Genomic DNA, 24,351 nt, shown 5'->3' on the forward strand with positions numbered 1-24,351 from the left:
TGCGGGGCGCCCGGGTGGCTGAGTCGATGGAGCGTCCAACTCTTGCTTTTGGCTCAGGCCATGATCCCAGGGTCGTGGGATTGAGCCCCGCCTTGGGCTCCTCGCTGAGCTTGGGCTGCTGTTTGGGATGCTCTGCCTCTCTTCCCCACGCTCTCTCTCTCTCTCTCAAGAATAAATAAATAAATTTTAAAAAAACATTTAAAAGACTTTTGAACAGATGTTGCGGGTGGACCAAGGTTCTTAAAGGACAAAAAAAATCAGAACTCATGTTTATTCTTCTTCAGTAAGTTTCTCTTGAGCTAATGTAAGTATTACAAATGTTTTCAGTGCTTGTAAGCTTACAGATGGTAGGGTCCGAGCCCGACACTACCATCCAGAGTACCTGAGCATAGAACGGGAGAGAGGTGGTGGCAGGGGGCTGTCCGGGCTCCAAGCTGCCCCACAGAGTGCCTGCCATTCACCTGAAAGCAATCTGGGCTTCTACTGATGCTCTCACTGTCCAGCGATGGCTGACCTCCCTGGCACTAGTGTTTTCATTAGGGTATCTTCACCAAAAACAAATACTCTAATAAATATGCTTCTTTTCTTTTTTTTTTTTTTTACTCTAGAAATCAGTGTGTTTGTTTGTTTTTAATTTACCAACAGTTCATGTCCTGAGATGCCTTTAAGAGGCCCAGCAAGTGGGGGCACCTGGGTGGCTCAGTCGGCTGTGTTCAACCTCGGCTCAGGTCATGATCTCAAGCTTCATGAGTTTGAGCCCCATATTGGGCTCTCTGCTGTCAGCAGAGAGCCCACTTTGGATCCTCTGTCCCCCTCTCTCTTTGCCCTTTCTCTGCTTGTGTGCTCATTCTCTCTCTCAAATATAAATAAAAACATTAAAAAAAGAAAAGAAAAGAGGCCCAGTAAACTTTCAGTTAAATAAACAACCATTAGGCTGAGACACTCTGTCAAAATGGGCACAGTTAGCAAGTTAGCAAATCTAGTCACTTAAGAATTTTAGCCTTGACAAAGATACTTCAGGGGGAGATAAACTAAAATATTCTAGCCTAAGGAAGTGTCTCCCTAACCCCAATGACTCAGTCCAAATACACTGAAATATTTACTCTCCCTCAGATCTTCCTGGGCTTTGCAGGAATTTAGATTAATCACCCTTTAGTCTCCATCCTGGGTCAGGGTGGTGAGGGAGGGCTTTCATTGTCTGGTTAACTACTGGGGATTTTATTTCTAGGGAGGGTGCAGGAAAGGAGGAATATTTGTTGAGGGTCTCTTGAGAGCTAGTTTGTGGATTTCTTGCACATGCCAATGAGCACTGAGCACCCAGGCAAGTGGGGAGGCAAAGGGGTACCCTGGGGAGATCACTGACCTCCGTGTGCCTTTATCCATTCACTGAACACATGCTCACAGAGCAGGCCCCATTCTACACGCAGTAATGAGTAAGACACGGTCCCTGCCTGCAGAGAGCCAACAGTCTGGCAGGGAAGACAACGAAACAGCAATTAGAGTAAAATTCCACAGTAAGAATAAAATTGCAAGCTCCTTACCCATAGAGGCCCTGCTTGATGCGCCCCTGCGTCTCTTCCTGAACTCACTCTCTACCGCTGGCCACCCACTCACCATGCTCCAGCCACATGGTTTATCTCACTGTTCCTTGAACAGGCTGATCTTGTTCTGAATTTTAGGGCCTTTGCACTTACTGTACTGCCTGCTTTTGGAGCACTCTCTCCAGCTCACTGAAGTCTCTGTTCAAAAGTTACCTCTGCCTAGAGCCTTCCTTCACCACCCACCATCCAAAAGGACCCCTTGTACCTTTCTATGTCAGTATTGGATTAAACCAGGTGCTGGTTGTTGGGTGTCTCCCCATCAGAATGTACACACCATGAAGGCAGAGCTTATCAATCCTGCCCATGGCAGCCTCCCCAGAATGATGTCTGGCACAAAGCAGGGGTTCAGTACAGATTTACTGACAAATAAGCACAGTGATAAGGGTGCTTCAGCCAGTAAGATAACTCATTCTGGGGATACCAGGGAGGGCTTCCTAGAGGAAGTGACATCTGTTGGGGGAGATAGACAGAGTTTGGAGAAAGGGGTTGCCGTGGAGAGGAGGCAGAGAAAGCCGGGTAAGCTGGCTGCAGAAATCATGTCAGAGTGCTGGGCCAGCGATTTCTGGATTACAAAACCTTGGCTAAAGAGGTGACAAAGAGCACATCCATGCCTGGCCTTTCTCAGCATCTGTGGGACTCTCCCGCTCATCTTGCCTACGGCAGAGCCGCCCTGGAAACCACCTCTCCCTGGAAACCAGAGAGGGCACTCTGCTCAAGGGCGCCCTCTCGTGGCCAGAGTCCCTAGAATGGCTTGCTCCTCTGGTTCTCCTGTCTGGCCCAATGCCTCCCTTCTCTGATTCTGATTTTCTCCCTTCACTAGAAACCAACGAACAGGTATGCGGACCGTCATACAATCACCTATCCACTGTCGCAAAGTTGGTCCTTTGGTAAAACTGGTTAGACTTGGCATTTTACCTTGTTTAAAAGTGGGGGTCAGCATACACTGAGCACGTCCTCCGTTCAGAAGACATTACATGCATTCATTAACTTAAGCCTCACAGTACTGGGGACTGTGACTATCAGTGTCCCCACTGCACAGAAGAGGAAGATGAGGCCCGGAGAGTCGAATGGAACTCAGGTCACTGGGCAGCCTGCTGCACAGCCACGATGAGACTGTGTCCCCCAGCACGTTGAGGGTAGCAGAAAGGCCAGACCCTGGGCAGCTACGCGGAGGCTGGAACAGCACTTGGTAGAGTAGAGCCTGCAGCCGCCCCCAGCCCTGAGCTGAGCCGCCTTGGGGCAGGGCCCGGGGTGCCACGGCGGCAGGCAGGCTCAGCCCACCCCACTCCTGTGCAGATGGCCCAGCCCTGCGGCTCGAGCGCGTGGCTGCGTCTCTCAGCCTGCTTCACCATTTATGGTATCTCAGCCTCTGTTTGGCCTTCACAGGCCAGTAAATCCCCACACCGGGAGGGAGTTCTCACCCACGCAGGGCTGTCCTCAGAGCAAACCCAAAGGGCTCTGGCAGAGTTCTTGCTGAGGACCTGTTTCTGCTTTAAAACATGTTTGGATAGGCAATCACCCCAGCCTCACTCCTCCCACAGACCTGGGGACATGGAGGACAGCCCCAAAGACCCCTTGATCCTTTAGGGACCCCCACCTCCAGTAGGGCTATTAGCCCAGCTGGGTCTCTTTAATCCAATCTAAAGCCAGGCAAGTGGGGACAGGCACTGGATTAGCAGGGCCGCTGGCTGAAGCTAGCCAGGAGAGTCTCAGACAGTAGACTCATCACACGTCATTCTGGCCCTCTCGCCTGTTACTAGACTGTGGGGTAGGCCGTGTGGACCTCCAAGGAGAGTCCCCTGTCGGGAAGGTGAGGGCCGCTGCCAAGGAGAGGAGGCTCAGATCTCTTCTTGTTTCATTACTACAATTTCCCGAGGCCCCTCAAAGAGCCATGAAATGAGATCTGTGAGGATAAAGGGGATAGATAATGACAGCCAGAATTCTGGCTGACAAATTCCCAGGAGTCAGACTCAGGCTCCCACCTCGGTGTGAACAGCTTCCTGAAAGGAAGCAGAGGACAGGTCCCGAGTGATGACTCCATGCCAGAGAACTTCAGAGATATTGGGGAGGACAGGGCATGTGCCCTTTCTTGGCAGGGCACCTCACAGAGCCAGCCTCACCATGAGTCCCTTAATCCCTAAGGGGTGACACTGCTGAGCCCACGGGGCCCAGACTCTCCCTTTGGGCCAGAGGATGCATGCTCTAGAAAGGGGCCAGGCATGGGAATGAGCACAGGCTTGGGGTCATGAGGATGTGGGTCTGAAAGGCCAGCTCCACTTGTTAGCCTGTGTGCGTAGGCAAGTTGCATTAACTTTTTGAGACCTCCAGACCCTTCTGTGTAAAAGAGGGAGAGCACTGCCCTCCCCAGGGCTGCTGAGGTCTAAAGAAGAAAGCATTTAAGGTAGTAACCAGCACATGATTTTCCTCTTGCTCTTTTCAATGAAACCATGTCCTGTGGCCTCCCAGAAGGTGGCTGTTCACGTTACAGGGAGACTCTCCCCATGAGGCCTGAACCCTGGGGGATGGAGAGAAGAGACATGGTCTCCTGCCAGTCTGCTGGGAAAACAGAGCACAGTGCACCCGGTTCAAGCACCCAGGCCCCAGTCACACCCAGGAGCTGGGGGCCCAGGCTGGGGTGAGGGTGGGGAGGCAGGCTTACCTGAACACCCTGGCCCTGGGAAGCATTCCCCAGGCACTGTCACCATGCCTGCTGACACCACAGCGCAGACAGCTGTGTCTTGAGTGCCGTGGCTCCCCTGAAACTTCCTGGGACTAAGGGCTTGGCGAGGATCAATGGATGACCATGATAATCAGATTACTGGACACCATGCTGGTGATGTATGAAAATGAGCCCAGGCTGGTGGGGAGGAGCAGGGGCAGAAGGAAAAGGGGAACAACCTGCAACCCTCTCAAAGCCTCAATACCAGCACTCTGTTACCCAGTAGCCCCCAGCACGGGAGGTGGCATTTGTGAGACACCTAAGTCCTAAGGGAGTACGTGAGTACTCCTCCTAAGTCATTTTTCAGTGTGCAAAGTCTTCACACTGGGAGCTTCTTCAGCCAAGGGAGCCCTTGCCTCCTTCCCTTGAATCTTCCCTTAGCCCAGGTCGGGTGAGGAGGTGGGGAATTGGCTTTTGAATATTCATCTGCCCTGGCAAACCCCTGTCACTGTGAGGCCATTCTAGAGGCTATTTCCTCCACCTGCCTGCCTTCAGGTGCAGTGCTCTTTCTCCAAAGCAGATGTCTGCAGCAAAGGTGCTTCTAGAGAGGTGCCCAGAGGCTCCTACCATGGACAGTGACCCGGGCGCTGCAGGACACCTGCCCCAAGGTGTTCTTGGCCAGACAGGTGTAGATGCCATCGTCCTCCGGCAGGGCGTCCTGGATGTGGAGCTCGGCCACGCCGGCCTCACAGGAGGAGTGAGCGTACTGGATGGGCTGCTCTGTGGAGGCAAGCACAGGAGGGCTCAGGCCAAGGGGTTTCCAGTGGAGGGGATGTGAGCCCTATCCTCTGCAGGGCTGCTGCTGTCATGTCACCACGCTTGCTCAGATCCACCGGGGGCCGATGACATGGCAGGCCCACTCCTAGCCAGCTGGACAGAGGCTTGCAGGTGCCATGGAGGGAGGTGCAGGAGCAAGGCTGGGGCAGGCAGGACTATGGGGGGAGATTCTGGAGGCATTGAGAATGCAGAAGGGAAAGGGACATAGTTCTGTGCATTTTGTTTAAACAAACAGTCCTTACATCCACATCCTGGACTTCACAGAATTCTGAGCCTGGAAAGAATCTTACAGGGTCATCTGGCCCACAGCCCAGCTTCAGGCACAACAGGCCTCACCCAGACAACATGAGGCTCCTGGCTCCTTTTAGACATCTCCAGAAATAATGACTTCATTCCCACTGCAGATATTCATCAGAAGGCAGTTGTGTGACCTCCACCTGATGTTGCAGTTGGGTCCATTTCAGTACATTTTAGGGTCCATGGAAAAGATAAATATGGGAAACTAAAATGACTCTAGTCCCTTCTTCTCAGAGTCCCTGCTACAAGATGCCCTTTATTCCGGTCACATAAAGTCCTTCATGGAGATAGAGGCACATGCTATGAACGTCATTGGTTTCCTTAATGCTATATGTTCCTGGGACTTTATCATTCCAGGATGTCAGCTTTCATTTCCAGGGGGAAAAAAAAAATCTCATTACTGAATATTCTGGCCTTAGAACAGGAATGTGTCCATTCACCATATAGGAAGCAACTGTCAATTTCTTCCCTTGTCAGGCCCCAGGGTCCTGGTTTGCATTTCATAAAATTGAGGATGGGCAGTAGGGGAGGGACAAAGTGCAGAAAGAAGTCCTCTCCCTGCAATGCAATGTTTTCTTATGCACATAGCAACACTTTGTGTCTCTGGGACAGTCTGCAGAGACTGCCAAGCAAGCATGCCATAGGGCAGGAGAGAAGAGATTCTGCCCTACCTACTGCACTTCATGAAGGGGGTCAGGATCCTGCTACTGAGATGACTGAACACTACTCTTTGCTTTTTGTGAAAATGACGCCCTAAAACCTATCTTCCTTGAGAATACCAGTACATTCCATGACTGCCATCAAAGGGCCTCTGCTGTCGAAATGTGCCAATAAAATGTTTGAGACCTCTTTTGTTACTGGGGGGTAACTCATTTTGGCCCTACAAGCGTGGGATGGAATGGTGGCCCCCAGAAAGGAGCTGTTGGCTCAGGGCACTCAGAATTATAGAATTGGGAGACCCAGAACTCTCGGACCCCAAGACTGGGAAGACCAGAGTCAGCAGCCAAGGGAACTTGAGCACGCTCTCCCTCTAGTGGTAATGGTGTGGAAATGCCAAGATTTACCAAGAATAAGAAGGTGGGGTTGCTTTTCCCAGTCCTGAGGGGTGCAGACCAGGGGTCAGCAAACTATTGCTCATAGGCCCAATCTGATCTTCAGCCTGCCTTTGTATGGTCTGAAAGCTAAGAATAGTTCTTACATATTTTAAATCGTTGAAAAAAAATCAAAGGTAAAATATTTTGTGATCCGTGAAAATCATATGAAATTCACATTTCAGTGTCCACAAATAAAGTTTTATTGCAACACTGCCATACTTATTCATTTACAACTTGCCTCTGGCTGCTTTTATGCCACAGTAGCACAGTTGAGTAGTTGTGACAGAGGCTGTATGGCCAGCAAAGCTGAAAATATTTACTATCTGGCCCTTTATAGAAAATGTGTCTGGACCTCTGGTCTGGATTCTGAGCCAGATGGAAGTGAAACTCTCTTACTCAGATCCTTGACTAGTCTTTTATGCCCATGTTCTGTTCCAGCTGCAAGGAGGCTGCCTGTTTGTAGTCAGTCACAGGATCCGACAGAAGCTCTGTCCATAGTGAGGAGTGGAGGGAAGGGCGACCTCAATTTTCACTTATTTGTCCAAGAAGATGACACATAGAAAGACTACATGGAACCTTCTCTCACTCACTAGAGATAATTTCTACCACAGCCTAAGCAAACCATACCAACTAGGAAGGTTTATAATTAACACGTCAACGGGATAAACAACTAGGGGCTATTTGGTGCATAGGTGACAGGTGCCGCTGTCCCTTGAGGGGCATATTCTATCAGCCCTGAAAACTGGCTGAGGTCCCAAACCTTTTGTTCCAGCCCATTTCCTCACCCATAAAGAAGCTGATGCCCAGAGAGGTAAAGTGGGGTGTCCAAGGTCATCCGACCACTCGACAGTAGAGGAGAAGTGCCCTTTGTCTCCTGATGGGCAGGGGCCCCTTCACCCTCCTTGTGGATCCCCAAAGCAGACGCTGCTCAATGGCATCAATGTTATGAAGTGTTGTTAGTTCTAAAATTAGATTCCTCCCATAATTTTGGAATTGAAAGGCTTTTTTAAAAAGAGAAGAGTGATAATACAAGATAACCAATTTTTTTCCAAAAGACCTTACCAGGCAAAAACAAACAAACAAAAAGTTGGCATGTCTCTCTAGGACTATACCATTAAAAAAATTACTGGTCTATGAATCCCCAAACCAACTGCCGCTAAATAAAAGGTGAGGTTCCATGAGTAACTTCTAGTGTGGTTCACTAATTTAATTTGTTCATTTATTGACTCAACAAATGTTTATTGAGGGTCTACTATGAGCCTGGCCACAAAAATGAACCAAATTGCCTGTGCACCCATGTACCAGGCACGTTAACTTTTTTGTATTACGGAACTAACTTAATTTTCACATCTGCCACTCTGGAAGGTAGTTGATGTTATTCCCATGTTTCCAGAGCTCAATGCTCAGATAGGAATAGTAACTTGTCCAGTGTCCCCAGCCGGACAATAGTAGGCTGTGATCTTTCTGCACCCTGTGACCTCTGTACCCAGCATTTCCTACTTATGCATAGATGGTTCTGAGTAATAAATGGGGGAAAGCCAAGTGAGAATGCAGGCAGGGCCAAAGGACCCAGAGGGCTGGAGCAGGGGGAACTCACCATTGAGCAGCCAAGTGATTTGGGGGACCGGGATCCCCTGCACTGAGCACTGCAGCACAAAGTCCTGGCCCTCAATGACAGTGCAGTCCTTCAGGACACTGGAGAATGAGGGAGCCACTTCCATCATGGCCAGCTCTGCAAGGGCAAAGAACAGACAGGCCACCTCAGACCACCCTGGCCTGCTCTGGTGACAGACTGCAGTCACCCTGAGCCTCATAGGCAGATACCTTGCTGCCCCAAACACCCGGAGCTTCCTTAGGAGCCTGGCTGGACCTTAACCTATCTTCACACTTGGAGGCAGGCAGCACCACAGGTGTGGAGACCTGGACTGGGAGGCAGAGAAAGCGGCAGGGGCTATTTCACAGTCACAGAACAGCCCAGGTCTGGGAGTGCTCAGGACACGGGCCTGCACCCCTTCCCCCAACCCCCGCCCCGCACCCGGGACTCAGGCACCTCCTAGGTTGGCTTCCTTTTGCGTCCTGGAGCATCCACAAAACTTCTTCCTCACTTTCTCTTGCCCCTTCTCTCCTTTAACATATTCTATCAGACCTGCACAATCTTGGGAATATCTTTGTACTTGTAGAGACAACACGCCCACTGGTAAGGACATTTCAGTTTTAATTACTATTTTTTCCAATTCCAGGACAAAGACTCACGTGTGTTGTAGTTTTCCAACCTAAGCCGATGGTTCAGGACCACTGGGGGCCTGGGACTATGCATTACTAAGTTCCCTCATGATTATTCTGATGCATATTCGAGAACGACTGAGCTGAACTTTCCAGAAGCCCTCTACATTGGTGAATTGGGGAGCATTTTGTAGTTTGGGGATCTTAACTAAGAGCAATAGGAATAGATAATCTCTTCTACAACTGGAACATGCTGCAGAAACGTCAAGGTGGCTGACAGCTGAGAAGAGGAAATGGGTTTGGTGATTAGATGAGGCCTCAGCAGTGGGGTGGCTCAGTCGGTTCAGCGTCTGTCTTTGGCTCAGGTCATGATCTCACAGCTTGTAAGCCCCGCGTCAGACTGTCCACCGTCAGTGCAGAGCCTGCTTTGGATCCTCTGTCTCCCTCTCTCTCTGCCCTTTCCCCACTCTCTCTCTCTCTCTCTCTCAAAAATGAACATTAAAAAAAAGCCTCACCAGTGCTTTTCAAGAGAAGCTAGTCTAGGCAGTGGTGAGGGTAAGCCATATTATACTGTAGGAGTTTAAGGGCAAACACGGGTACTTGAGGGCTTACTATGTGCCAAGTACTTTTCTAGATGTGACTGTGGCAGTGCCATGAGGTTGCTATCTTAAGCTCACTTTACAGACCAGGTTAAGTCCAATGGTGAAGACAGGCTTTTTGCCCAGCTATATCCGCCCTTCTACCCCCACACCAGAGCTCCCCTACGGGGAGAGAAGGCCGCAGGAGAGCAGCTACAGTCAGAATGATGGTGCATGTGATCTTCACTGCCACTGAGGGAAGGGATGAACAGACTACCTCGAGAGCTGTGGGAAGGCACTTCTATCCCTTTTCCCAGCCAACATCAAATTCCCTCCCAGGGAAATGCCGTAGACAGCCATTGAAAAAATACGGACTTCTTTGTCAGACCAACATGGGTAAGAAATATGCCACCTTTCACAAGGTGTGTGACCTCCAACAAGTCATTTAGCTTCATTACAGCTTAGTATTCTCATCTGGAACATGGGTGTGACTACAATGATCTCACGAGACTGTTGGGATAACTGAATGGAATAACAGAGATAAAGCATTTATTTATTTATTTATTTTACATTTATTTTTGAGAGACAGAGACAGAGCACAAGTGGGGGAGGGGCAGAGAGAGAAGGAGACACAGAAACTGAAGCAAGCTCCAGGCTCCGAGCTGTCAGTACAGAGCCTGACGCGGGGCTCGAACCCACGAACCATGAGATCATGACCTGAGCTGAAGTCGGACGCTTAACCGACTGAGTCACCCAGGTACCCAAAATCAAAGTCATTTAAAACAAAAAATTTTTTAATGCTCATTTACTTATGAGAGAGAGAGAGAGAGAGAGAGAGAGAGAGAGAGAAAACTAGTGGGGGAGGGGCAGAAAGAGAGGGAGACATAGAATCCGAAGCAGCCTCCAGGCTGTCAGCACAGAGCCCGACGCGGGGCTCGAACCCACAAACCACGAGATCATGACCTGAGCCGAAGTCGGACGCTCAACCGACTGAGCCACCCAGGCGCCCCCAGAGAGAAAGCATTTAGCACAAAGCTAGCACAAATGTTAGCACAAAGCCTGGCACGTTGAGCAGGCCTTTGCGGAGTGTGAGCTGTTGTTATCAAATGGAAGCTGTGCATCAATACTACAGCTGCAGCAAGTTTGGGGTGAAAGTGGAGAAATCAAGGAGGAGCTTCAGGGGCCGTCGAGCAGAAGGAAGACTTTCTTTCCTTTTTCAGCATAGGGAAGACCAGAGCATGCTTCTAGGGAGAAGTGAGAGAGACTCTGGATAAAGAGAGGGAGACAGATTGAAGAAATGATGGGAGAGTAAATCATCATTAAATAAGATCTTTGTAGAGAGAGGAAGGGATGGAGAGGGAAGTCCAGGTAAGAGAGGCAGACAGCTCTTCTGCAGCAACGGGACAAAAGGGAGAAAGAGGGTGTTGCAAGAGAAGGTGAAAAGACACGTGTCAGGTGACCTGCATGCTGGTGAAGTCATCAGGAATGGTTTTAGACCAGCCAGTGTCTCCAGGAGGAGGGGGAGTCGAGAAGTACTTTTGCAATGACAGCATAAGGGCTTCTAAAATCCACTCCTCCATACAAGTGACAAGGACACTGGCAAACACAGTCAAATTCAACTTTTTCTGAACTCTGGGCATTAACCAAAGACTTACAACATTCTGAGCAGCATTCATTCAAAAACAAACAGCTGACTGTTGGTAAGAGCCAGCTTTGTGTCAGGCTTAATTCCCATCCCGTTTGCCCCGGGGTCTGTGGTAGCTCTGAAGACCACATTCTCTTTCATCCCCACCTGACTGTAAGGAGAGTCTTGATGCACAGCTTCCATTTAATAATAATGCTAGTTAACACTCCAACAATGTTGGTTTGCAAAATGATGCTTTTTAACTTTCGGTGGACATGATGCCATGTGTCCATCCCATGCATAGAGCCTGGGATGATGAGGCTCAGGCTCTTGCACTTGTGAACTCTATAGGAACTCCCACCTCCAAATGGAACGGATACTATTTCTTATGAAGAAATTCATGAACATAGGAAAAATCCCAATTGAGAAGTAAACCAACTGTATTCATGTAGTGCGAAGTAAGATTACCCCCACCTCTTCCTAAGAATCCCCAGTTTCCCTTCCTTGAGACAAGTCGTGGACCCTTCCAGAAATGTTTTATGCACACGTAAGCATCTGTGTGCACATATCTAAATAGATTCTTTTCCTTTTGTGCAAATAGCATATGATACACACAGCTCTGCACTTGGCTCTTCTCCCTTACTGGTATATCTTGGACATGCTTCACCATCAGAGCCCACAGATCCGCCATATTTGTTTTACTGGCTGCATGGAATCCTACTGTATGGATGAAGCACTAAGTTCTTTTCTTTTCCTTTCTTTTTCTGGAAACATTTATTATGGCAAATCTCAAACATACACTCTAGTAAAGAGAGCAGTACAGTGGATTATCATATACCTGTTTCTCAAATTTAATAATTATCAACTCATGGCCAATCTCATATCATTTTTATGCCCACCAGCTCCCACTACACATGGATTATTTCTGAAGAAAATATCAGAAATCATATTATTTCACCAGTAAATAACTCAATTCATATTTCTAAACTGCACAGACTTAAAAAAAAAACCCACAAGACCATCGTATCTTAAAAATAGCACTAATTCCTTTATATCAAATATCTTGTGGATGCTCAAATTTTCCTTGTGTTGTCATTTAAAAAACATTTTTAAAGGTGTCTCAATCAGGATCCACAGAAAGTCCATGGATTACAACTGTTGATATCTCATGTATCTTTTCATCAAAGTTTCCAATTGGAAATTTTCCTTCCTCCTCTTTTTCTTGCAATTTATTTGTTGAAAAAAATAGGCAAAGGGTATTTGTCCCATAGAACTTCCAACAGCCTGAAATTTGCTGACTCTATCCCTGTGGTTTAATATGTTCCTCAATGGGCTGAGGGTCCCTAAGTAGCATTCAAAATAAGGAGGAAATTTTATAGAGATAGATGGGTATAAGGATATTTATCACAGTTTTGTTACGACAGTGAAAAAATGGAAACAACATAAATATTCAATGATAAGAGCAAGCCTAAATCAGATACGCTATTCTATGAAATATCATATGACTGTTCAAGTCATGTTTTTGAGGTGTGCCCGGACGGCTCAGTCAGTTAAGTGTCTGACTCTTGGTTTCGGCCCAGGTCACAATCTCATGGTTCGTGAGTTTGAGCTCCACGTTTGGGATTCTGTGTCTCCCTCTCTCTCTGCCCCTCCCTCTCTCTTTCTTAAAAATAAGTATGCAAACACTTTTTAAAAATCATGTTTTTGAAGAATATTAAGGTAATATAGAAAGAAATCATATAGAAAGATGCTTATGTAACATGAACAAATTAGAATAGAAAGCAGTATACAAACAGCACAATGCTGATTTTGTTTTAAAGACATTAAAATACCTTTTAATGTTTCTGAGTCATAAGACCATCTTGTGTTTAAATCCCCCACCGTGAACATGCATAACTTTTATAAACAGATATTTCAGTAAACATAAAAGATGCGGGATCCCACATCATCTCCTATGACTCTAAATGTGTATATTTAGTGAACATTTGGTTCTCTGTGGTTACAAGAATGAGTCATGGCACTCCTTGGACAGCTGAGGAACCCAGAAAAGGGAGCTCTGGGCAGGGCTGGGCATGGGGTGTGGGCATGCTTATTCTGAGGGGACTGTGGCGTGAACTCCTGATCAGGAGTCACGGTCCTGGAGCAATGACTTTGGCCTTGGCATGTGGGTGGGGACGGTGCTTCTGTGGGGTTGTACACCCTGCGTGGGGGTGGTAGGGGGCAACACTCCTGTGGTGTAGGAAGCACCCCATGGATGGCCCCACCCCAGAAAACCCAGGGTGACTGGAGGAGTGTACTCACGTTTCACCAAGAGAGTCCAGCCACAGGACACCTGGCCTTGGACATTGGAGGCCATGCAGCTGTAGTTCCCACTGTCCCTGGCCCGCGCTCTGAGCAGGCAGAGGTGATGGCATCCGCCTTCTTCATAAACCTCAACGATGCCTTCTCGTCTTCTCACGGGGGCACCTTCCAGGAACCAGGTCACTTCAGGCTTCGGGGTCCCTGAAACTACAGGGCCAGGCAAAGGGCATGAGGCTCCCAGAAAGCGTACTGTGCCAGCGGGGCGGGCGGCATGCTGGGCCCATGGGAGGAGCTAGGGCTGGTGTGAGCTGCCCTCCCACTGAAGAGGCTCTTACCCCTCACCCTGCACTGTGCAGGAGTAAACATCTCAAGATGGAGGCAGGGTCCTTGGGGAGGACAGACATAGGAAGACAAGCCAGGTCTCCAGATCAGCCAAAGCCAGCAGAAGGGAGAAAAGAGGAGCCCCTGTGGCTTGTTTTTTGATGGTGATATTGATGATGGGTTTTCCCCTCTAGAGTGGTAAGAATTAGGGCACAGGGCCGAGGCCCTATCCAACAATGAACATCGGGCCACTGCTGGGTGTTTCTCCAGAACAAGGCACATTACTAGACTGAGTCCTTCCTGAGGGAAGACCCCTGTGAGGTGGCTTCTGGGCCAGGTGGGAGGGAGTAGCCACCCAGGGGCTACATTGGTGAGGTGGGCTGGGGCAGTGACCCTCTTCAGCTCTACTCACCCTCACATCTGAACTTGACTATTTGATCTTCACTGACTTCCTGGCTTTGGGGCTTGCTTTCAAATTTGGGGAATGTGTAATCCCTCCGGCTCTCCATGGGGATTTTCCTGGTAGCAACCTTGCTCACAACCTCCTGGCTTCCCAGGCCAGAATGCCTGGTGGGGAGGGTGGCCGGAGGAGGGGCAGCTGGCCTCTCCCCGTCTTCTCCAGAAGGAGAGAGGGCGCCCGAGGCCAGTGCTCTTGGTTCCGGCTGGACTTTTGCGGCCTGCAGGGTGATGGTGCTGGAAGTCTTCTGCAGGATGGGGCTGCTCAGGGCTTTCCTAGGTCGGTCCCCAGACGGCTCCAGCTTGGATGCATCCCGAAGGGGCTGAGGATGGCTACCTGTAGCCCAGGTCGGGGAGCCACCTCTCTGGGTGCCGGAGCAGTTTTTTCTTTCAGCTGCAGGCTCCAGGCTGCCCAGTTTCGGCCCCTGCGTCGCTCCATTGGTCACTTCCTTCCTGATATCTGATTTGGCTGCCTTTGTTCCTCTCACAAATGACCTGTGTGGTGGTGGTTTGCCAGGGGGAGGGGCGGGCAACGGGGAGGGAGGAGGAGAAATAGAATGATCATCTGGTTACCCACAAACACTACTCTTCACGGCACAGACTCCAGGGATCATGAAAGCCTACCAATTAAGACAGAGTACAGGCAAAGGTCTCTCTCTGCAGCTTTCTCAGCTTCCCAACCCAGAAGGCAAGCAGTCATTCCTGACACTTCCCTGCCCCTCATCCCAATCCAGAATGTCCTGTCTGCACTTACCCAATCAGCCTTTTTTCTCCCCCTCCACCCAAGTGCCACCCTAGTTCCCACCACACAACTGGCTCCCCCTTGTCCCCGCTGGCCCCCTCTGATCCATTTGGTTCTCTGCATCCATTTTGGATTCTGCATGAGAAGCACAGCTGATCTTGGGTGCACTGAGAATAAAAGTGAGCTTCTCAAGATGGCCCATGTGAGCCGGCTCCTGCTGCCTCCTGGACCTCACGAGACTATCTTCGACGCCTACCACGCTACAGCCACACACGTGCTCTTGCGGCTCCCCTCCGTGCCACCCCTCTCCTGAGAATACTCTCTCCCTGAGCTTTTCCTCTTCTGGTTAATACCACCCTTCAAGGGCCTGAGCTCAATGTCAAGTGTTCAGGATGGGCTTCTCTGAACCTCTAATCTAAATTAGCGCTGCCCATTACCCTTCCTCAGATGCATGGCAGCTGGTAACTATGGCAGCTCCGCTGAAAGCCCCTTCTCTCCACCAGATGTCTGCCCACCCTGCAGACCCAGCGTCTAGCCCCGGGCCTCACGCATGGGCAAGGAAGCTCCTGGTGAAGACGTGCTACATGGGCGAGTGGATTCTGCCTGGCACAGCACCCTTCCTAATGACTGCTAACTGGTAAAGGCATTGGCCAGACTCTGGGAAAGATGACAGCATTGTGTCTTCAAGAGTCTCACCATGATGACAAGCCTACTACAGAACCTGTATGGCCTACTGCAACAGGAGAATGAGACCAAACACAACCATGTCCCCCAACAGTCAGTTCTCCCTCCTATATGACGACTCGGAAATTCGAGGCATTTCTCCATTACAACCTCTTTTCTTGCAGGGCATCCCAAGATGGAAATGACTACAAGCCTAGACATACCTATTGGCATTGTCCAAACCTGGAAAAAGGGAGAGGGGTAGACTGTTAGTGGAATATTACAGGTACCGAGAGGAGAAAGTGATAAGACAACACTGTTTTTCATTTCTTATGGAGTGTTCACGTCCCCAGCTCCCACTCTGCCCCTCACCTCCACTCCTACCTCCCTCACTCCCTCAGCTTCCTGGTCCTGAACTACTCAGGTGGATCTGATGAGCTCCTCTGAGCCCTCCCCTGAGACAATGTCAACATTTCCAGGGCTTCCCTGGGCCATCTATGGTGGTCTCAGTGGCCATACTCTGCGCCACGGGACCTGTCCTGTTCACTAGCCACAGAAGGAAACCAATTATGGGACAAACAAAAATAAACATCTGAAAAGTTCAAACCCAAACAATTTAACTTACATATGGCCCTAGAAAACAAACCTCCCAAAGTGACCAGTTTTCACAAATACTTGCTTTTTTTTTTTTTTTTTTTTTCAACGTTTATTTATTTTTGGGACAGAGAGAGACAGAGCATGAACGGGGGAGGGACAGAGAGAGAGGGAGACACAGAATCGGAAACAGGCTCCAGGCTCTGAGCCATCAGCCCAGAGCCCGACGCGGGGCTCGAACTCACGGACCGTGAGATCGTGACCTGGCTGAAGTCGGACGCTTAACCGACTGCGCCACCCAGGCGCCCCCACAAATACTTGCTTTAAAAATATACAGGGATGGGGCGCCTGCGTGGCTCAGTCGGTTAAGCATCCAACAGCTCAGGTCATGATCTTGTGGTCTGTGAGTTTGAGCTCTGCGTCCAGCTCTGTGCTGACAAGCTAAGAGCTTGGAGCCTGCTTTGGATTCTGGGTCTCCCTCTCTCTCTGCCCCTCCCCCGCTCATACTCTGTCTCTGTCTCTCAAAAATAAACGTTGAAAAAAAAAATACAGTCAGTTCTTCAAAGAGAAAAAAATACCATATATTTTTTCCTGCCACATTGTTTTTTTAAAATTTTACTATGGAAAATTTCAAAACATACACTAGTAGAGAGGATATAACAAACTCTGAAAGCCATCACTCAGATTTAAAAAATAGTGACATTTTACCAGTCTTTCTTATCCCTTTTTGTTTTGGTTTTTAGAGGAATTTCTTCTGGGAGTATTTTTTAATAAGTTTATTTATTTATTTTGAGAGAGAGACAGAGAGAGAACCAGAAGGGGAAGGGCAGAGAAAGCGGGGGACAGAGGATCTGAAGTGGGTTCTGCTCTGACAGCAGAGAGCCCGATATGGGGCTCAAACTCATGACCCATGAGATTATGACTTGAGCCGAAGTTGGACGCTTAACCGACTGAGCCACCCAGGTTCCCCCGGAGTATCTTAAAACATATCCCAGGCAACATATCATTTTGCCATTAAGAATCTGAGAAGGGAGCAGTTCTTTAATTCAGTGCTAGGGCAGGTAGAGGGAGTGGTTAAATCACTCTTCTCAATGTCCAACAGTGAGTCTCCATCCCATGGTGAGCTGTAAAGTCTACTTCTTTCAGGACCAGGACTTTTGATAGTATAGGATGGAATAGAGAATACCAGCACATACTGTACATAGTACAACTCAGGACTGTTTTATGAAACTTGTTTCGGTTTGATATGTTTATATATATATATATTATGTCCTGGGTTGCAACGTAGAACTCTCTGTGAGTTGAGAAAAACACCTGAGACATCAATGGTGAAGAGAGCAAGGAGGAATCGTTTCTGAGACAGGAAGAGGAGATTGAAGGTCATTTCTCTCCCTGACCCCCCCAAATCCCACCTTGCTCAAGGTTCCCACTCTGCGGAGTGATGCCAATCCCTTTCCCTGCCCACACTCCTGCTTCCACAGGCTGGATGTGGTGGAGCAAAGGGAATGCAAAGAGGAGACATATTCAAAGAGATTTCCTAGGGAGAACTGATAGGGGCTGATGCCTACAGCAAGGAGGAGGCAAGAGTCAAAGGAGATGCTGAAATGCCCAGCCCGGGTGAGAAGGAAAAGCAGAATCCAGGGGTAGAAAGAGTTAAGTTGAGGGAAGACTTGAAGAGAAGGACAGAGTAGATGATAAGTTAAATCTTAGGCAGGTTAAAGTTGAGGTGATGGTGAGACATGAGCAACGTTGACTTTTCCAGTGGCAATTAGAGATACAAAAAGGAGTCTGAGCAAGAAGAAAAGGCTGCAGACACAGGCGTGGGGCACAGTGCAGTGACTAAGTTCAAGATCTCGCCCCTAGGGAAGGCATGGGTATGTGGGCGGGTCAGTGTCACACAGATCTGTAATGAACAGCAGCTCCTTCTAGGAGGGGCCTTCTGCACTGGCCCGCCCACCAGTCGATACCTTGGATAGAAAGCTCGGCCGACATGGAGGCCTTCCCCGACCCATTCACCACCATGCACGTGTACACTCCCACATCATCTCGGCTGACCTCATGGATTTCCAGAACTTGTACCCCATTCTTCTCAGACATAGATACACGGGCACTTGGCTTCAGGGGAACATCTCCCTGTGGATGGGCAGAGGGTAGTTTGGTCAGAGAAACCTGTTTACCTTTTGGCACTATCCTACCTCCTGCCAATCCCGGGGGGACAGACGCCAGGCACAGGCAGAACCCTTTGCTCCGGGCTCTGTCAACGTGCTCAGAGAGGAGTCCTTGGACAATCCAAGGGCCCTGACTTGAGGTCTATGTGTGTGGTGCGGCATCAGGTCCAGCTTAGAGCAGGCATATGGAAGTTGTTCCAAAGGAGCCCTAGTTCCAAAGGAGCCTAGGACATCCTACATTCCTCACTTTGGTTCTGCTTTGCCTCCCTCTCCTTTATTCTTTTTCCAGGGTCAGTCCAGGAGAATTAGGAAATAGCTAAAAGTGTCCCATCACTCATTTTCATCCAGGAGTTCCATCTATGAAAGCGACTCTCGCAGGCCTTGACCCCAAATGTTCCCCACATCTCCTCAAGGCCCTGATCCCCCTCTCCTCTGCTCTGCCTTCACCTTGTCCAGCCCTGAATGAAACACTCCAGACAGTATTTTGAGATAGGTGGGATCATCTCTGCCTCACAGATAAGGAGACCAGGGTTCCAAGAGACAAATGACTTGCCCAGCATCACATGTTTCACGAATGACGGAGCTGTGGCTTGAAACCTAGTCTCATGACTTCAAATTCCACTCTCTTGACATGGTCATGTCTGCACTGACTCAGAAGTTTAATGCTATTTGGGGAGTATATGGATTATAGGACATTGATGGCTGAGTAACAGAGGCAGAGTGTCCAAATAGGGGCAAGAAGGAAGCATGACTACTGACCTACAGAGAACCCTAGAGAACGACTAGAGTTGAAACAGAAGGAACTGATTGGAAAGACAGACTCCTGTCGGTCCAAGGGTCTAACCCTCCACATTCAGGGTCCCCAGGCCTGGGCCAGAGTTGGGGCAGATAAAACCTCACCTTGAGCCACGTGACCTGGGGTTGGGGCCGGCCAGTGATCTTGCAGGAGAACCGTCCCATCTGTCCCTCTTTGACTACGGCTCGGCCCAGCTTGGTAGCAAACTTCGGTGGGCACTCTCCCCAGATGCTGGGACGGGTCTCCACCGCGGGGGCTACAAATCTGTCCCTGGAAAGAAATCAGCAGAGTGCAGTAGCAATTCAGATATTCTCTCTGCCCTCCACCCCCATCACTTAAGTTGGGTCAGATACCAGCAAAGGGCAACCTTCCCAATTCCGTGCCTCAAACACATTTCTCATGTACCCTCTGGAAACGTCTGTGGCACCAAAGCCTATGTCTTCTACCTCCTGAACATCCAACCAGACTTCAAATAAGAGCCTCCCTTGAAGTAAGGTATACCTGAATTCTACTGAGCTCTGGCCAAAAGCCTGGGTTCTGGCCAACAGACTGCAAGCAGAAGTGACGTTTGCCACCTCTCAGCTCAACCCACAAAAACCTCCTGTGAGATTCTCTACACTCTCTCTCTGGATGCAGAAGACCCAAGAGAAGCTCCAAGGCCAAGAGATGATGGAACCATAAGAAGGGAGGAGCCTGGGTCCCTGAAAGATGATGGCAAGGTTTTCCACCTGTTCAAGAATATCTAAGTGGACTTTGCTTGAGTAAAAAAAAAAATCAACTTTCCCTGCATTAAACCATTAAAGTTTAGGGGCTTGTCTGTTATAGCAGCAACTGTTACTTATCTTTACCAATACAGGTTTACTTTCCATAAGAGGTGTCACATATTGATTGCCTCTTCTAGGTCTGCTTACTTACATCTTCTGACTATTGCCTTGATTGTCAGTGATCCCTGCAGACTATGGCCACTTCTTCCTCAGCATTTAGCAGTTGAACCAGTCAAAGGGGCTATCCACAGGCATTGTGTGAGGGCCACCTCACATCCCTGTAGGCTCCTGTGTTAAGTTATTATAGCCCAGGATGTCTAAGAATACTCACACCCTAGACCTGGTTCTGCCAGGTCAGCAGGAAAAGCCAATCTGGCCCTTCCCTTGGTTTGAATATTCCACAACTTACCCCAAGGTTTTGGAAACAACAGGCTGACTGTGCTTCTTCACAAAGGTCCCTGCAAGTAGAAAACAAAGAGAGAGAGGCTTGAAGAGTCGGGTCTGAGCCACCAACTCAGAGCAATGAAAGTCAGAAGAGTCAACAACAGGAGTGGGGATGGGATACTGACAGAAACAGTTCACCCCGACTGAGCCTGTCCTGGGCCAGGCACTATGGTGGGCACTTGACATAACATCATTTAAGGAGGATGGTACTACATTATCCCTCTGTGTTTTAAACAGACGAGAAAAAAGAGATTTAGAAAAGTTAAGTTGCTCGCCCAAGTCACAGAGCCAGTAATAGTGCAGAAATGCATCCGGGTGTGCCTGTTGTAGAACACTCAACCATTCTGCTGAACTATCCCATGCCACTGGACCTTCTACTTAGGGGATTATCTTTGGCGATCCAGGACCTCTCCAGAAGATGAGCCTGTGGAAGGGAAGGAGATGCACACGCATCTCTCGCACTAGATCTATTCACATTTGATACAATCAACATTGCCGCCAGCACCTCACCAGAATCTGCATCAGCAGCACCGTGGATACTACAGGTCCTGGGTAAGGTGGACAGGAAGTAGTTAAATAGCAAACCCAGTCAGGCAGCTGCTACTGGGGAGGGACAACTCCTAATGTGACCAGGAAGTGACCTTAAAGTGGTGGGGTGTTTTTCAGGAATATGGAGGTTTGGGAAAGGAGGACATTTCTGAGACAGTGATCAGCCTGGAAGTTGTTCTCTTTTTGCCACAACCTGGGAATGTTTATAAAACCCTGCCCAAGGCACACATAGAAGGTGTGGAAGTCATTCCCTGAATATCAGCAGGCAGCTGCAATGGGAAATCTGCAGGATGTTTACTGGAAGAGGGGTAAACTTCCTTAAATTCTAGCACCGATCACATCTGTAGGAAGGCACAGGAACACGGGAATGGAGACTGCGTATTTCCCTTGGCCGTATCAGGTTTACGGATGAATGAACCTTCGTGGAAAAGGATTAACAGCTAACACCAGTATCTCATGTAAGTTATGGTTCCAGTGGATTGTCAATTATTGTACATGTATTTCTGTTTAACACAACTATTCAGTGAATTGTGTATAGTTTTCATTCCATAATGTCAGTTTGGTTCTTGCCATTCAATAGTCTATTCAAGGTTAAAAGAACTTCTAAGCAGATAAAAGGAGAAACTTGTTCTGGGAGGACCCAACTGACAATTGCAATCAAGATGCTGGGGCCCCTCAGACACCTTTGGAGGAAGGGCAAACCATTCAGTCCTTTTTGAAAGTATTAGAGCGAATAAGAATCATAAGCTCTAAAGAGACTCTGGTCTTAGACCAGCACCTTCCTTTCTGTGCCTCCAAATCAAAGGAAGTGATGCTAAAAGTAGAAAAGAAAGTTTACAAAGCTTTTCATTTCAGTCTTCTTGGTAACAGTAAAAATTAGAAACTATAAATGTCACACAGTAGGAAGATAATAAGTGGTTAAGTAAAGTGTACAACTGAACATCTTATTCTGCCATAAAATTATGTTTAAGAATATATGAAACATGCAGAAATACACTGCAGTATTTTATCATTTGCTCTTTGGCATACTTCACTTGGGTGGGCTGTGATCCTCTGTACTCTAATGAACTCATCCTGACTACTGTCTTGCCAGACGCAATGGATAATTCTGTCCCCCATCACTCAGGTGCTCAACAGCATTTGACATGGGGCTATTCCACTCCCAAGTACATGCTCCTCCAGACCCTCTGGCTTTTGCCAGGTGCCTACTCTTCGTCAACCACCTTCTCTGTTCCACCTTTGCACGTGGGAGGGCCCGCATGGCTGAGTGGGTCCTAGTTCTGCACTGCTGATTCTCCCTCCCTACCCCCCCCCCCCACCACAGGAAGTTTTAGATATCATTTATAAGCTGATGACTCCCAAACCATATCCCCACCATAACTTCTTCTTTTTTAATTTTTTTAATGTTTATTTATTTTTGAGACAGTGAGAGACGGAGTATGAGTGGAGGAAGGAAAGAGAGAGGGAGACACAGAGTCCGAAGGAGGCTCCAGGCTCTGAGCTGTCAGCACAGAGCCCCATGTGGGGCTCGAACCCATAGACTGTGAGGTCATGACCTGAGCCAAAGTCAGACACTTAACCAACTGAGTGACCCAGGCGCCCCTCCCCACCAGAACTTCTTATTCATTCATCAGAAGTATCCAGAACAGTGCCCAAATCCTTGTAGGATTCAAATTCTTGTAAAATAAATGAACTTTATGGAAAAAAAAAAAGAGAGAGAGAGAGAGAGAGCATCCTACAATATTATGAACTCAATGTGATCTTAACTAGGAAAAAATAAAGCATCCAAGCACAGGAAAACAACCAGAAGAAAATACATCAAAATATTATTAATAGTAATTATTTTTGGGTGGGAGAACTATGAGTAATTTATTCAGCTGTATTTTTTGAAACCTATAAATATAATGGTAAAGAAAAAGCAAAATGTAATCTAGTTACCAAAAATAAGGGGGGGGAAAAAGAAGGGGCAGATGGAGAAAGAAAGACAAAAAAGGAAAAAGATTCTGCTACCCCAACAGACTACTATCGGCTAAGCACCATGGTATTAGCCACATACCCAATCGCTGAGACGCCCTCTGAAAAATATCAATGTACCATTCACTGCCCTCATCAGGCTACTGTATCACTCATTTCATCTCGGAGCAAAGATTTGATAAAAATTAGACTGATTATCTGATGAATGGATATGCAAAATGTGGTCTATTCCTAGAATGGAATATTATTCAGCCATACAGAGGACTAAAGTACTGCTACATGTTACTACACAGATGAACTCTGGGGAAATTCGCCAAGTGAAAAAAGCCAGACTCAAAAAAATATATGTGATTCCATTTATATGAAATGTTCAGAAGAGGCAAATGGATGGGGACAATGCACATTAGTGGCTCTCCAGGGCCTGGGGGAGGCAGATGGGAGTAACTGCTCAGTGGGGATGCCGGGGGGGGGGGGGGTCTCTGTTCAGGATGATGAATAGTTTTAAAACTAGATGGTGGTGGGGTGCCTGGGTGGCTCAGTTGGTTGAGCGTCCGACTTTGGCTCAGGTCATGATCTCACAGCTCATGAGTTCCAGCCCCGTGTCGTGCTCTGAGCTGCAGCTCAAAGCCTGGAGCCTGCTTTGGAATCTGTCTCTCTCTCTCTCTCTGCTCCTCCCCTGCTCTCTCTCTCTCTCAAGAATAAATAAACATTAAAAAAAATGAAAACTAGATGGTGGTGATAGTAGCACAATATGGTGAATGTACTTATTGCCACTGAATTCACTTTAAAATGATGAAAATGGTAAATTGATGTGTATTTTAACCACAGTAAAAAAAATAGACTAAGCATTTTTAAGACTCTCGGGAGCTAAACATCTTAATCCAAAGGCTAAAATTCCTGTATTACTTTAAAAAAATAGAGCAAAAATATGGCACTGCCTAAAAGAACAGCAAAAGAATGCTGTCTGGAGGAACTTTTATATCAGGGTGAGAGCAGTTTATGGTATGATCCAAAGGTAACACACCAAGCAGGCAGCTAGAAATGGAACGGAGTGCTTATTTTAATGTGAGTTAACACTGGAGAGTGGACATCAAAACCAAAAGAGAATGTGGGCTAAAATAACCAACAAGGTCTATTTATAGGCAAAAATTTGAAGTTGCAAGTTGTCAGATAAGGCAAAATTAATTTTGTGAAAGTATGAAAATCTGGCAGAACAGTAAGGCTAGGGAAGAAAATAAGTGGAAAGGGGATTAGGATGGAAATGCCAAAAATAGAAGAGTAGGTTAAGAGAACTGGTGAAGACAGGATCGAGTTAGCGAGGGGGGAAGAAAAGGCCAAGGCACTGAAAATATTGAACCAGTTCTCTTAGATTTTTCAAGGACGAGTAAAAGAGAACGCTGGCAGGTTTTAGGAGTGAAAAGTTCAACAGTGGAGGGAACGAGGGTTTTTTTGTTAAAGGACACATAAAGACCGGGTTGAGACAGAGAATGCTACCGACAAGGGGAGTAATGTGATCAAGATGGCAAGGAGAAGTGATGCTTCCAAAATACGTGATGATTTAACTATCACCCAGACAGGGACTCTCTGCACTGGAAGTGACATAAGTAATAATTCTGCCAGGACAACAAAAGTAAACCAGGATTGTTCTAGGCAAACCAGGGAGCAG

At 47.9% G+C, this 24,351-nt stretch overlaps 1 protein-coding gene across 4 annotated transcripts in view; it reads right to left on the reverse strand.

Moving 5' to 3' along the window:
- The window catches only part of MYLK (myosin light chain kinase), a 279,456-nt gene that overhangs the window by 104,007 nt on the left and 151,098 nt on the right, over positions 1–24,351 (reverse strand). For all 4 annotated transcript variants that reach the window (XM_060639759.3, XM_060639758.3, XM_060639756.3 and 1 more), the window contains 8 exons: positions 20,128–20,176; positions 19,059–19,224; positions 17,958–18,123; positions 15,621–15,639; positions 13,948–14,486; positions 13,215–13,421; positions 8,086–8,220; positions 4,888–5,040 (listed from right to left, as the gene is read on the reverse strand). In XM_060639759.3, the coding sequence (XP_060495742.2) occupies positions 4,888–5,040; positions 8,086–8,220; positions 13,215–13,421; positions 13,948–14,486; positions 15,621–15,639; positions 17,958–18,123; positions 19,059–19,224; positions 20,128–20,176 (1,434 nt within the window). The remainder of the gene's footprint in view (positions 1–4,887; positions 5,041–8,085; positions 8,221–13,214; positions 13,422–13,947; positions 14,487–15,620; positions 15,640–17,957; positions 18,124–19,058; positions 19,225–20,127; positions 20,177–24,351) is intronic.

The sequence above is a fragment of the Panthera onca genome, chromosome C2 (genome assembly GCF_046562875.1).
Source record: "Panthera onca isolate mPanOnc1 chromosome C2, mPanOnc1 haplotype 2, whole genome shotgun sequence".
NCBI lineage: Eukaryota > Metazoa > Chordata > Mammalia > Carnivora > Felidae > Panthera > Panthera onca.